The sequence below is a fragment of the Cydia splendana genome, chromosome 19 (genome assembly GCF_910591565.1).
Source record: "Cydia splendana chromosome 19, ilCydSple1.2, whole genome shotgun sequence".
NCBI classification, from domain to species: domain Eukaryota; kingdom Metazoa; phylum Arthropoda; class Insecta; order Lepidoptera; family Tortricidae; genus Cydia; species Cydia splendana.
Genome location: NC_085978.1, coordinates 3535388 through 3548000, shown reverse-complemented (window position 1 = coordinate 3548000; position 12613 = coordinate 3535388). Strand labels below are relative to the sequence as shown.

Here is a 12613-nt window from a genome sequence, read left to right as displayed (position 1 = left end):
AAGTACCTTTTGAATACATCAAACTAGTTTTTATGTTGCTGGATTCGTCAATCTATGCGTCCAAAGTTATACGGCCATTTTGGTTTTGAGTTCATAGATCGACGAATCCAGAAACATAAAAACTAGTTTGATGTATTCAAAAGGTACTTAAATACAAGATGCAGTACGTAGCGGCCTCCTTTTTTAAATATCTTTCGTTAAATTTAAATAATCACGATTATTTAGCAGTGGCGCTAGTGTGCACGTTGATGGGCTCTTAAATAATAGCTCAATATTGTAGAAAGATACTTCATACAACGTGTTTTTAAATCCATTGGGATGAAAATAACAAATCAGATTTTCTATTATTCTGATTAGCAGCATTTTTTGTTTTTTTCAAGAGTTAGTTTTCTTAAGATTATTCATATTCATTTTACTAAGATACCGCTATAAATTACTACACCTGTCAATAGCGACAGCAATGCAGCAAATAACCCAACTCTATTTATCAAGGAAACTCACAGTATAGACGGTAATATGACCTGCAGCTCGCGACCTGCAAGGCTAATATGATCACTTGATCAGGCGATCTGTCACCATACCTGTCACGTTCTAACAAGTATGAAAGTGCGAAAGTGACGCATGACATGACAAGTGATAAAAATTTGGCAATGATATCCGTGCTGCAATGCTACGTAGCAATGCCATGGAATTGAACCATAAATCATTTGTTTTTCTACAGCACGAACTCCAAGACGCTTTGCAACTGGTAACAGTCCCGATATCCACAGAAGAATGTCGTGGACAACGTAAGACCATCATTTGCACTGGGTTTCAAGGCCATACGTCTTGCCATGTAAGTATAATATTGTGATATATAAGTCTATGCAGAGTTACCTTGGTCCGACTTCAAAATCACATTTAACAACTTGTTAGTTTTGATCTTATTTTGATGGGTTACCTCATCTAGCAAAATATTATTTGTCAGAAATACACTTCGCATAACACGTATCGCAGAAAAACTATTAGTCGAATGTTACCGTCGCATAAATATACTTGACATAATAGTAATTTCTCATAATATTAATTTTTTGGCAGTATTTTCTAAGTGGATTAGGCTTTTCTGCCAAATAATATTATGCGAAAAGAAATTCTGCGTAGTAATGTTATGCGAAAAGCAGTATGCCAAAAGTATTACTGTCAAATGATATACATATCTACCAAGTAACACTATGCAATACAAAATTCTACTTAATAAACAACTTTCTGCCACTATTAGTAAACCTATTTTGATACAACCTCCCTCACGCTGAATGGGGCATGCGAAATGAATGAATGTCGTGCGTGAGACGCGCTCCAATCACCAAGATGATCGTCCCGGCTTTATCCATCTTTATCCACGTGATAAAATAACTGTCACTTTTTAACACCGTCGGATAGAAAGTGACAGACACCGTTTTATCACGCTGTCGTAGACAAGAACGACCATGATATCCGCACAGTTCGTGTCAAAACCATAACAAATTTATATAAATTTGAATGAACATGTTAATTTTTTATTTTTTTTAATGGGTGACAGCGGAGGACCCCTAACCTACGGCCGTGTTCTTATCGGGGTCTGGCGGAATCAAACGTAGAACCTCATGCGGTTTCATCGGGACGAGACACACGAGGGTGACCAAGTACTTGAAGTGGATTAAAAATACCGTTCTAAAAAATCTTCATTAGAACGAATGAGAAAGAAGAAGCAGTAGGTATATAAAAAGGATATTACCTTACAAATGTAGTGCATAATTATTTTCCATCGTATTATCACAGTAACGTGCGAATGTGTCTCGCTATTTCAGTCAGTCTCGGTACAAAAAGTACTGAGGTTGACTAAAGTAGCATAACAAATACGAACGTTTCCGAGAAAATACGATGGAAAACTGTTTCGAGCTTATTGTACTTCGTTGTACGCCTGCAGCTTGTGGACGAGATACTCGTACACGCAGCGTACTATAAATGCAATGCGGGTACAATACAATACAACGACGCGTTCAGGGTACTGTTGCGGCTGCCGCGATACTGCAGCGCGTCGGGCATGTTCGCCGACGCGCATGTGGACGGTTTCCACGCGACGCTGCGCAAGCGCTGCGCCGCGACGCTCCGCAGGGTGCGCGACAGCCGCCACAGTCTCCTGGCCGTAGTGGCAGGGAGATGGGATAGTGCATTAGTTAGGCACTGGACCTCCGAACATCTTAGTTTAGGTACTAACATAGTAATTTAAGTCTATTTTTAAGTTTGTTACTAACAACTATGGATTGAATCGTCCGAAATAAATGATTTTTATTTTTATTATTTTTTTTATATTTTTATTTAAAAACAATTATGCACTACATATATCTGTATATAATGTAGCCGTTACAATTATAATGCGGGAAATTTGGTAATCAAAATAAAACGTGATTATTCCGACACTGTTTTTTTTATAACCTTTATATTTATTTGACAAAAAAAATTAGAACGATTTTAATTCAAATATACTTATGCCACATATGAAATACTGTTTTCACATGACCTATTCGGAAAAGGGCTTTTTCTTCCCCGCTAGGAGGGATCAAAGTGGCACTTTTCCTCCCTGCTAGGGGGGATCAAAGTGGCACTTTTCTGTTCTAGAACACTGTTTTTGTTATTTTTGCATTCTTTTTTTAGCTTGAATAATATTTTGAAACATAATAATTGTGTCAACACTAAGTTTTTTTTATTTTCCTCATAGTTGATGTGGAAAGCAGTATGTGTCACACGGTATCAAAAATTATTTTTTAATACAGTTGCTCACAAAGTGCTACTTTACGTAGCTGTTTAGCGTTCGGAAAGTTGGTTATGTCGAACTAGTGCTTTTTACTTTTCCAATTTTTTTAAATTTATACTTGTTCCAATTCACGACTACTTATTGATGAGTGTTAATATTAGTTTCCTTTAAACGTCGTAATCAGCATAAAAACCTACTGTTAATGTAAGAATATGAAAAATATACATATTTCATATTTTAATACTTACCTCTTCATCATTATAACACGTTTATTTTTTAATATTGAATATTGAAAATTCCGTTCTTAATAAGGTGTCTGAATGGAACGGAATAGCTGCCAAACGCCCATAGATATAATATACTTAAAGTCGACGTCTAAGCGAGCTGTCACTGTTACCACTTTTGTTTAGTGTACGATTAACAATGTTTTACTTATTTTTTCGCAACTGTATTAAAAAACGTCGTTCGATACACGTGCGGAAATGTCATTCTTCACTCGTCCCGAGTCTTCCCACTCGCCTGCGGCTCGTGGCAAGATATCTCGGTACTCGTGAAGTAATGACATACCTTCCGCACTAGCATCGAAATGTACTATTGTCTTGTGCGTTAACACTTGAATCCCTCATTACGCTCAGGATTCAATGTACGCCCTTGACGGAAATATATCATTTTGATCCCTTGTAACACAAACTACTATTTCATCTGTAGGCAGGGGGCACCACCAGCAGCAGCAGTACCAGCTTCTCCCTTTCAGCGGTCGGCAACCTTTAAGCAGCCAAGGGCCACATAGTAGTTAACGAAGTTGACGCGGGCCGCACTTTGTTAATATTTATCACTTTATCAGACATTGTATTTTGTCAATATTACATACAAAATAGCCAGGAGGGCTCGCGGGCCGCCTGTTGCCGACCGCTGCACTAGACCGTACTCGAATTGTCGGTTGCCAGCGTATTTCTGATCGACTTGACTCCTTGGCGCTGCGTAGAGATTTATTATCGCATGGACCGGGCCGTGTCCTGGCCGGAGCTTCCAGCACATCGTTTTCTATGGAAAGCATCACTTGATCACTGTCATGTCGTATAAAAGTAAGCGCCGGAAGCTCCGGCCCGGACACGGCCCGGTCTAACGTGAGTCATCATCCTTAACGGGGAGTGCTGCGAGGAATTGTTCGGATTAATCCCTGCCTTCCCTCATACATATGAAAATGATATATAACTTGCCCTAGTTGCTAAGGGCAGGAAGAAATATAGCATAGATTGGACCTGGCGAGCCGACCCTTTGGAAATACAAAAAATCAGAACCACTGGATTTGACGCAAACGCTAAATGTATAGTTACTGTATTAATACACAAATAATTTAACTAAAATAATATAGTTTCTTCATGCTTTATTCCCAATATAAAGATGCAATCTTAAGTCAAGTGGCTTTTGATCCACTCGGAATAGCTGGCCACTCTCATGTAGACGGTGCCAAATGGTCCTGCGCATTGGTCCTGTCGACGGTAGGACACCAAACCGACCAGCACGTTGTTGTATACTAAGGGACCTCCGCTATCACCCTGTAGAAATAGGATCAACATTAGAAAAAACCGGGCAAGTGCGAGTCGGACTCGCGCACGAAGGGTTCCGTACCATAATGAAAAAAAAAAAACAGAAAAAAAATGCAAAAAAAAAACGGTCACCCATCCAAATACTGACCACTCCCGACGTTGCTTAACTTTGGTCAAAAATCACGTTTGTTGTATGGGAGCCCCATTTAAATCTTTATTTTATTCTGTTTTTAGTATTTGTTGTTATAGCGGCAACAGAAATACATCATCTGTGAAAATTTCAACTGTCTAGCTATCACGGTTCGTGAGATACAGCCTGGTGACAGACGGACGGACGGACGGACGGACGGACGGACAGCGAAGTCTTAGTAATAGGGTCCCGTTTTACCCTTTGGGTACGGAACCCTAAAAAGGTAAGTAGGTATAAGAAAGAGAAACGACTTCACAAAACAGATGTCACAATGACATTATATGTTATTATTAGGGCGAGCGAAGCGAGCCCTATCACTATTCGACGAACTATATGCATTCTTGTGGTACACTTTACGGAAAAACTACTGCACTGTTAGGTTTGAAATTTAACATAGTAATTTAAATTCATGTCTAGATGTGTTATCAAACATAAAAATATCATTTTATAAACCTAAAGAAATTAAATAAAGTAATAACACTTTGTATTACTACTAGCGCCATCTGTTGGCAATATAATGAATTAACATTCGTGCTAATGTTAATTATTTATTTCTCTGACAGATTAGTAGTAAATAAATAAATAAATATTGGACATTCTCATACAAATTTGTGTTGTGGGTACTCAGACAGCGATAGGTACCTATGTGGTGTTTTTAATTTCAATAATGTCTATGGCGCTTACGCCATTAACAACGATGAATACAAAAGTGGGTTAAAATTTTGGATCCAGACCCACCTTCGCTTGGTTTGATTCCCAATTTAGCAATTAAGTTTCTGTGAATACCTACTAGAACAATCAATCGTCCTGTAGGTATATTATTCACTGCGGAGGTCAATTTACTCGTATGTTTTGTGTTGTGACGCTGATGAACTGATCAGTCATGTTGTGTTAGCAAACTTAAATCGGGTATTTTCAGTTCGAGAAACAGTTTTGGCGCCATTAATTTATTACGTAAGACGATTTTGGAGTGGAGGGGGGTCGAACATATCTTATTTTTTCTTACAAGGGGGTAGGAGGGGGTTTTCATAGTTCTTACGTAAGATCACAAAGATGCGATTTTTTTTTAATTTCTATGAAATTGTGACGTTTAAAATACACACACTATGCTATCAAACACGGTGCAGAGTTAGCTTAAACGAGCTCAAGTACCATTGTACAGGTACAAATATCACATTCGTAAATTTTTTTTTGAAAAATAAACACTAAAACAAACCAAACGTGTTACACTAATTTTTCCTTTAGATTCTTAAGTAATATATGGTAATATAGGGGAGTGGGAGAAGTAGGGGGTCAGCCAATTCTTATTATTTCTTACATAGGGCGGGAGGGGGTCAAAAACTGGCAAAAATTGTCTTACGTAATTAATGAATGGCGCCTTTAGTGTTACTATTGCTTGGAACTGCTAAAATTATAAAGATAAGCATATTAATACAAACTTCTGTGACTTAGGGCCGATACACGACTGCAACTTGTATGGGAACTATAGTTTGTTTTTTTTAGCATTAGAAAGAACTCCACAGAAGCAAGCGTGCAGTTTTTATCAGGCTCTTTAATTGTTAATAATTATTGAATTATCTAATGTAGCATGGTCAATACATATAATTTACTTCAAATTATTACCGCTAAAAGTTCCGGATTTGGAACCACAAGCTTACTTCTGCGAAGTTCTTTCTAATGCTAAAACAAACGGACTATACACGCCGACCGCACGCCAATTGCAACGTCGGCGTGCAGTTCAACAAAATGACCCAGACCCCTGGCAGTTCCTAGTGGAACTCAGGTTTGGTGCAACAAAGGCACATTATGTTTTGGTCATCCGACTCATCTTGATGAGCATTTAGGAGAGTAGTACCCAAGATAGAGGTGATGCTGAACCCTGGCAGTACCTAGTGGAGCTCGGGTTTGGTGCAACATAGACACACGCTGTTTTGGTCATCCAATCCGTCTTGATGAGCACTAGGGAAGGGAGAGCAGTATCCAAGATAGAGCCAATGCTGAACCCCGGCAGTACTTATTGGAACTCAGGTTTGGTGCAGCATAGGCACACGGTGTTTAGATCATTCGACTTGTCTTGATGAGCACTTGGGAGAGCAGTACCCAAGATAAAGCGGATGCTGAACCCTGGCAGTACATAGTGGAACTCAGGTTTGGTGCAGCATAGGCGCACGCTGTTTTGGTAATCTGACTCGACTTGATGAGCATTTGGGAAAGCCGTAACCAAAATAGAGCTGATGCTGAACCTTGGCAGTACCTAATGGAACTCAGGTTTGTTGCAACATAGGCACACGCTGTTTTGGTCATCCGACTCGTCTTGATGAGCACTTAGAAGAGCAGGGCCCAAGATAGAGCTAATGCTGTACCCTGGCTGTACCTAGTGGAACTGTGTGTGTGTGTTTATGTGCGGAGCAGCGTGATTACCGCCAGTAGGTGTCCAGACGGGATAGTTTTTCGCTGAATTGTGTGGTGTGGACGCAAAAATAAATTCAAGGACATTGGCTCGCTGACCCAACGTTATGTAGGAAAGCCAGTTGGCATCCTTACAAAAAGTACTGGGCGACCGTGTAGGATGTAATAAGCGCTTATGAAATTGTATATTACGTGTGGATGATATTGGCAATTTGATTTTGTCGTCTGGACACGTTTTTAATGGACAAAGTAAACGCTGTAACAAACAGGCGTACCGGACAGCAACCGAGGGCCGGTTAGTATATTTCTTTCTTGCTCTTACTTATCGTTGCGTTCTTAAAGGCCGTAACACACTATCGCACCGCACCGCGATCTCGGTGCGTCGCACCCATAAGTGAGAACGAAAAACATATATCTCTTTCCCGCTCTCACTTATGGGTACGACGCACCAAGGTCGCGGTGCGGTGCGTTAGTGTGTTACGGCCTTAACGGACTTATTACGTGCCCACCCACTCGATCGAACATGAAACAAGCCTCGAATTGGATCAAAGTCGCGGTCCGGTACGTTTAGGTAGAAAAACTCCGCGAGCCCTTACAAAGCTCTGCTTTTTGCTAGTTTAATGGTCTCCATTAGTATTTCCACTTTACCCAAATTTAATTTCTAAGAGCAAATGCATACCCTCCTGTAAGGCTAAAATGGTCGCCTTTTATCATATGTCACCATGCCTGTCACGTTCTCACAAATACGTAAGTGCGAAAGTGACACATGGCATGACAGGTGATAAAAATGCGACCATGATACCGCTACTGTAGGGCTAAGATGGTCGCCTTTTATCATTATGTCACCATGCCTGTCACGTTCTAACAAATATGAAAGTGCGAAAGTGACGCATGACATGACAGGTAATAAAATGTGACCATGATATCCGTGCTGAGTTGTTTTGTTTTGAATTTGAAACCCTCAGCGTAAATAAAAGTTTAAAATATTATGTACAAAAATTGTATGCAGGGTCTCAGGATGATACCTAAGCAATACTGGAATCACTATAAGTGTGCCATATTTGAAGAGTTCGCTTGGTTTTCCTAGGATCTCATAATTTGAACCTGACTCGACAATGGGACCCACTGAACTTGAGACTCGGAGGTAAATTTAAAACTTAATTTTACGCGATTAAGTCCCGTCGTGAATAATAGTAATTTTTGTCCGCCGACATATTAAAGAAGAGTGTCTTACGTTGCAAGTTCCATGGCCTTGAGAGCCGGCGCAAATCACGGTGTCCATGGGACAGTACTGTTCTGGCAAGACCTGTACTGAGACTTGGCGGAGGGTTGTCGCTGTTGGAATCTGTTTAAACACAGACATATTTAACCATTTATAAAACATATCTAAATTATTTATAACGGGGAGTAGCTCCCAGGCTTTAACCCGCAGGCAATAATGTGTCCTTTGTAGGCTAGTGCAGAGCCAGATATTAACTAAGTATGTATTTATAAAACATATCAAAATTATTTAAAACGGTGAGTAGCTCTCAGGCTTTAACCCAACGGAAAGTGAATATGTGTCCTTTGTAGGCTAGTACAGAGCCAGCTTTTTATTATAATCGAGAATTGTACAACTTTGAACACAAATCAACAATTAAAAGCAATAAAAAGGTGTCTCTTTGTCTAATGTAAGTTCAATTATAATTTCAATCACACGTTCATTCAGCAAAACTATTATACTGAAAATCGTAATTCAAGACCAAAAAAAGTAAGATAATGTTGCCACTTTTTACTAGCGCGTCTTGTATTTATGTAAAAATAAGTAAATAAAAGTACTTTTTTAAATCGTAGGAGTAAAATTACCAATATATAAATCATCTTAGCGTGTTTATTTATAAAAAGGAATTTACTATTTTACAAACAATGTATTGCAGTGGCAACATTGTCTTACTTTTTTTGGTCTCGAATTACGATTTTCAGTTTAGCTTAGCTTACATATTTCTATATATGGGTGCTAAGCGAATAGTATCCCTGGCTGTATATTTTTCGTAGCTTGTTTTCTTGATAGAATATTCGAAGGGCTTATAATATCAGGCACGATAATGCGAATAAGGATATTTTATGATTATCCGGTTTCATCCAAATTAAAAACAAGATATAGAAATACCTCGGTTTCAGTTTTTCCCCACCCGGTCACATTGACCAAAGTAAATGTATCCAGCTCAAATCCATCCTCAGGCAGCTGCACGGGAGCCATCCTAGGCCCAAACTGTATAGACTTGACCAGTTTCAACAGACAGACGTCGTTGAACAGCACCGAGTGGTCGTAGTCGCGAGTGATTCTCGCATCTACAGCCATGAAGTCTCCTTGGTCTAAATGATTTGATCCAACTGCGACTTGGACTGAGTAGAAATCCCTGTTGGTATACATCAAACATCAACATTTATTCAGCAAATATGCCACAAGGGCACTTTTACACGTCAACATTGAATTTACATACAAGCAAAAATAATAACAAGACATCAACAATTTTATAAAATACAACTAACAATTCAAACTAACGTATCACTATTATTTACAACTAATACTACAATATAAAGATACACATAAATTTTTGAAATAAAATAAAAAATGTTTTGGTCCAAAAAGATGGTATCCTTTTTTATGACAGTCGCATTTCAAAAATGTTTGGTACTTTCTTTAGTAAACGGTTGAGTATAATAATTTTGTTCATAACTACTCACATATAACACTTTAAGGGAGAAAAAATATTATTTTAAGATTGATTGATTAAATGTTTACCATGAAATAAAAGAAAACGAAATCATGAATTTTAAAAATAAAGGAAATTAGTTTTCTGTTAGGTACAAGTTCTTATCGCCAGCCATACTTTTTTTTAAAGAGATCATTCTCATATCAAAAAAAATTGACAATTTATTTACAAATTCCACTAACTTTATTATGTAACGGATTTTTTTGTAGAATCTTTAGGTGGATGAGCTTTCTGTAAGATGACGAAACCTGCGCTGTGGGTCTGAAGGTTGCTATTTTTTTTAATTCAATAAAGTTATAATTTTTATTTACATTCCGTTAGTAAACATTAACACATTAATATTGTTAAGAAGTTAGTTAACAGGTAAATACATAAAGAGCTTAGATACATTTTTACCTAAAGATTATTCCATATACCGTAAAATGGGGTGAGTAGGAACAAAACTGACATTCAAACCTCGATAACATTTTATTTTTACAGTTTATGCAAACTTAATTTTATTAATAAATGTTCCGGCCGTTTGTATTTTAGTTTCGGATTTCACACAAAATGTGATTTTGAAACTCGTTGTTGAATCGATTTTTTTTATTATGAATATTACTATAGCTCCATTTGTAATAGGATTATTATTATTTAGGTAGCAGTAGCCTTTAAAAACCATCTCACCTCCCTGTCACCCTTCTCTCCCCATTCATAAGCCAATACTCTCCTCGCAATCCCTACTCACCCCATTTTACGGTACCTACTATATTTAAACTAACCATATTTTGAAGAAACCTAATATGCATATTAAAAGTATAAATACTCACACGGCGCAATGAGCAGCAGTCACAACGAATTTTTCGTGAATTATAGAACCTCCGCACTTAAATCTGAACCTCCAATATAGAAATGTACTGGCGTATATTCCCACCATGTAGGGGGCTTCTTCGATACTGATTTCATGCCCGCCGTAGATACCGTAATTATCTCCGGTACTTGCTTGTAAACCTGAAAACGTTATTAAAAAACTCACTAAGGTCAATGTGGCTAATTCCGTCCACGAGCGTATATTTCTTTGATTTTCAATCGTAGGAAAAAAACCATTTGCTTTTGATTGCTGAAACTAAAAGCAATCGGTGCTTTGTTGACGAAATTAGCAATGTTGTTTGTTGTTCGAGAAAAACGCTAGTGGACGGTATAGCCCCTATGATGGACTTGATATTAGTTTTTTTAACATTAGAAAGAAGGTAAGTGATGTCGTGTATTTTTATTGAAAAATACACTTTGAAAAATAAATTGTAGTTAATATTTAACAGAATACTTATTTACTTAGCATGTGTAAGTAATATAAAGTCTTTATTGCACCACAAAGAAAACAAGTTTAAAAACAGATTCACAGTGTAAATAAAGGTAGCAACAGGCGATCTTATCGCTGTAAGCGATCTCTTCTGTATCTTATGTATGGAAATGCGGCCGTCCCCTTTCCTTTTAATTAATTAGGATATTGCATACATATCTCACTAACTTATTCTTACTGTCAAATTTATACAAAATTAGCGTGGCCAGCGTCGATGTCATTTGTCTTTATGCAATTATAGTTAATAAAATAAAAAATAAACATAAAAAAAACTATACTGTATTGTTTCACTATAAAATACAAGATTTATCTAACTTCATCCCATAATAAATGTTAGTATTTTTCCTTTTTTATTGTAGGTCGTACCACATTATTACAATCTATAAATTGTTGTATTGTCACAGTTGCAATGACTAAATTGGCGTTGATGGTCAGCTGGCGGAATTGGTAACGCATTGGACCTGCAATCCAAGGATGTGGGTTCGAGCCTCACGTTCACCAGATTTTGATCTATTCTATTCTATTCTATTCTATTCTATTACTTACCAAAACCCCATACTGCTGAAAGTATTAATACACTACTGAAAACGGTCACCCACAGTACAGCCATTGCTACTCTTGCGAAATAATAAATGCACCAAAATGGCCACTGATTTTTGTTTTAATTAAATTGTTAACTTTAATGATTACCTACTGATAACGGTAATTGAGTCTTGAATGTCATTATTTTTTTAATAATTACTTGTTACATATATGTACTTAATGACTACAAACGCAGCTGAAAACCTCAGATTTGATAATATATTAATCGTTTATTTTTAATTAAGTGGTTTAATTTGTACTTACCTATAGGTTAGTTAGTAACAACAATAATAGTCGAAATTAATAAGATACAATTGAAAACCATATTTTTATAAATAAAGTACAATATCTGGGTTTTACTAAAAATGTCTTAAAAGGTTTTATCTTCTTCAAAGATCCTAGAACCCAAAGGATTTTAAGTTGATTGATGTTTTTTTAGATTTCAACGAATCCTTCGTCAGGTGACATAACTTACTTATTATGATTTTAGTTTTTTTTTTTATAAGTAGCGAGTCGTTGACAGTCAACGCATCTTACAAATTACCAGAAAATTTAAAAAGTGATCAGCAGGGCAATATGGTCGCCTTTTATCATCTGTCACCAATGTCACCATGCCTGTCACGTTCTAACATGTATGAAAGTGCGAAAGTGACGCATGACATGACAAGTGATAAAAATGCGACCATGATATCCATACATAATGAAGATCATTTTATAATTTATCTCCCAACCCTGGAACTAAACCAAGAGAATTTAGGCTAATATTTAACCGAGTGAGACGGCAGTAAGGTAAATAGTAGATGAGGGCAAAATTACCCGCACTAATGAAGGTGCGCCCTGCTGCTGTCAAATTTAGCTGCAGAGTTTAACTGCCATATTTTATTAACTTTGCTAGCGGAAAAGATAATTATTTTCGATGGCACTTTTTTTTCTTAAACTTTATGATTATTATTTGAATAAATATAACCTGAAATTATTTTTACATTATGTACATATGGTGGTACTTTACCGCAC

The 12613-nt window shown here is 37.2% G+C and overlaps 1 protein-coding gene and 1 non-coding gene across 2 annotated transcripts; one reads left to right on the top strand and one right to left on the bottom strand.

Annotated features, from left to right (window-relative positions):
- Positions 1-4148: 4148 nt before the first annotated feature.
- On the bottom strand, positions 4149-11627 carry LOC134800356 (chymotrypsin-1-like). The gene is made up of 5 exons (XM_063772856.1): positions 11564-11627; positions 10488-10668; positions 9072-9321; positions 8157-8267; positions 4149-4332 (listed from the first exon to the last, which is right to left on the bottom strand). Exons 1-5 carry the CDS (start codon positions 11625-11627, stop codon positions 4186-4188), a joined length of 753 nt encoding a protein of 250 aa, XP_063628926.1. The 3' UTR covers positions 4149-4185.
- Positions 11447-11518, top strand: Trnaa-ugc (transfer RNA alanine (anticodon UGC)). Its single transcript has one exon. It is a non-coding gene; the product is annotated as a tRNA-Ala (tRNA).
- Positions 11628-12613: the final 986 nt, after the last annotated feature.

Coding starts and splice junctions, on each gene's coding strand:
- LOC134800356 (XM_063772856.1), bottom strand. CDS start 11,627: ATGGCTGTACTGTGGGTGACCGTTTTCAGTAGTGTATTAATACTTTCA. Junction 9,322..10,487: donor ACTGCTGCTCATTGCGCCGT/GTGAGTATTTAT, acceptor GTATACCAACAG/GGATTTCTACTCAGTCCAAG. Junction 4,333..8,156: donor AAGGCCATGGAACTTGCAAC/GTAAGACACTCT, acceptor CTATTTCTACAG/GGTGATAGCGGAGGTCCCTT.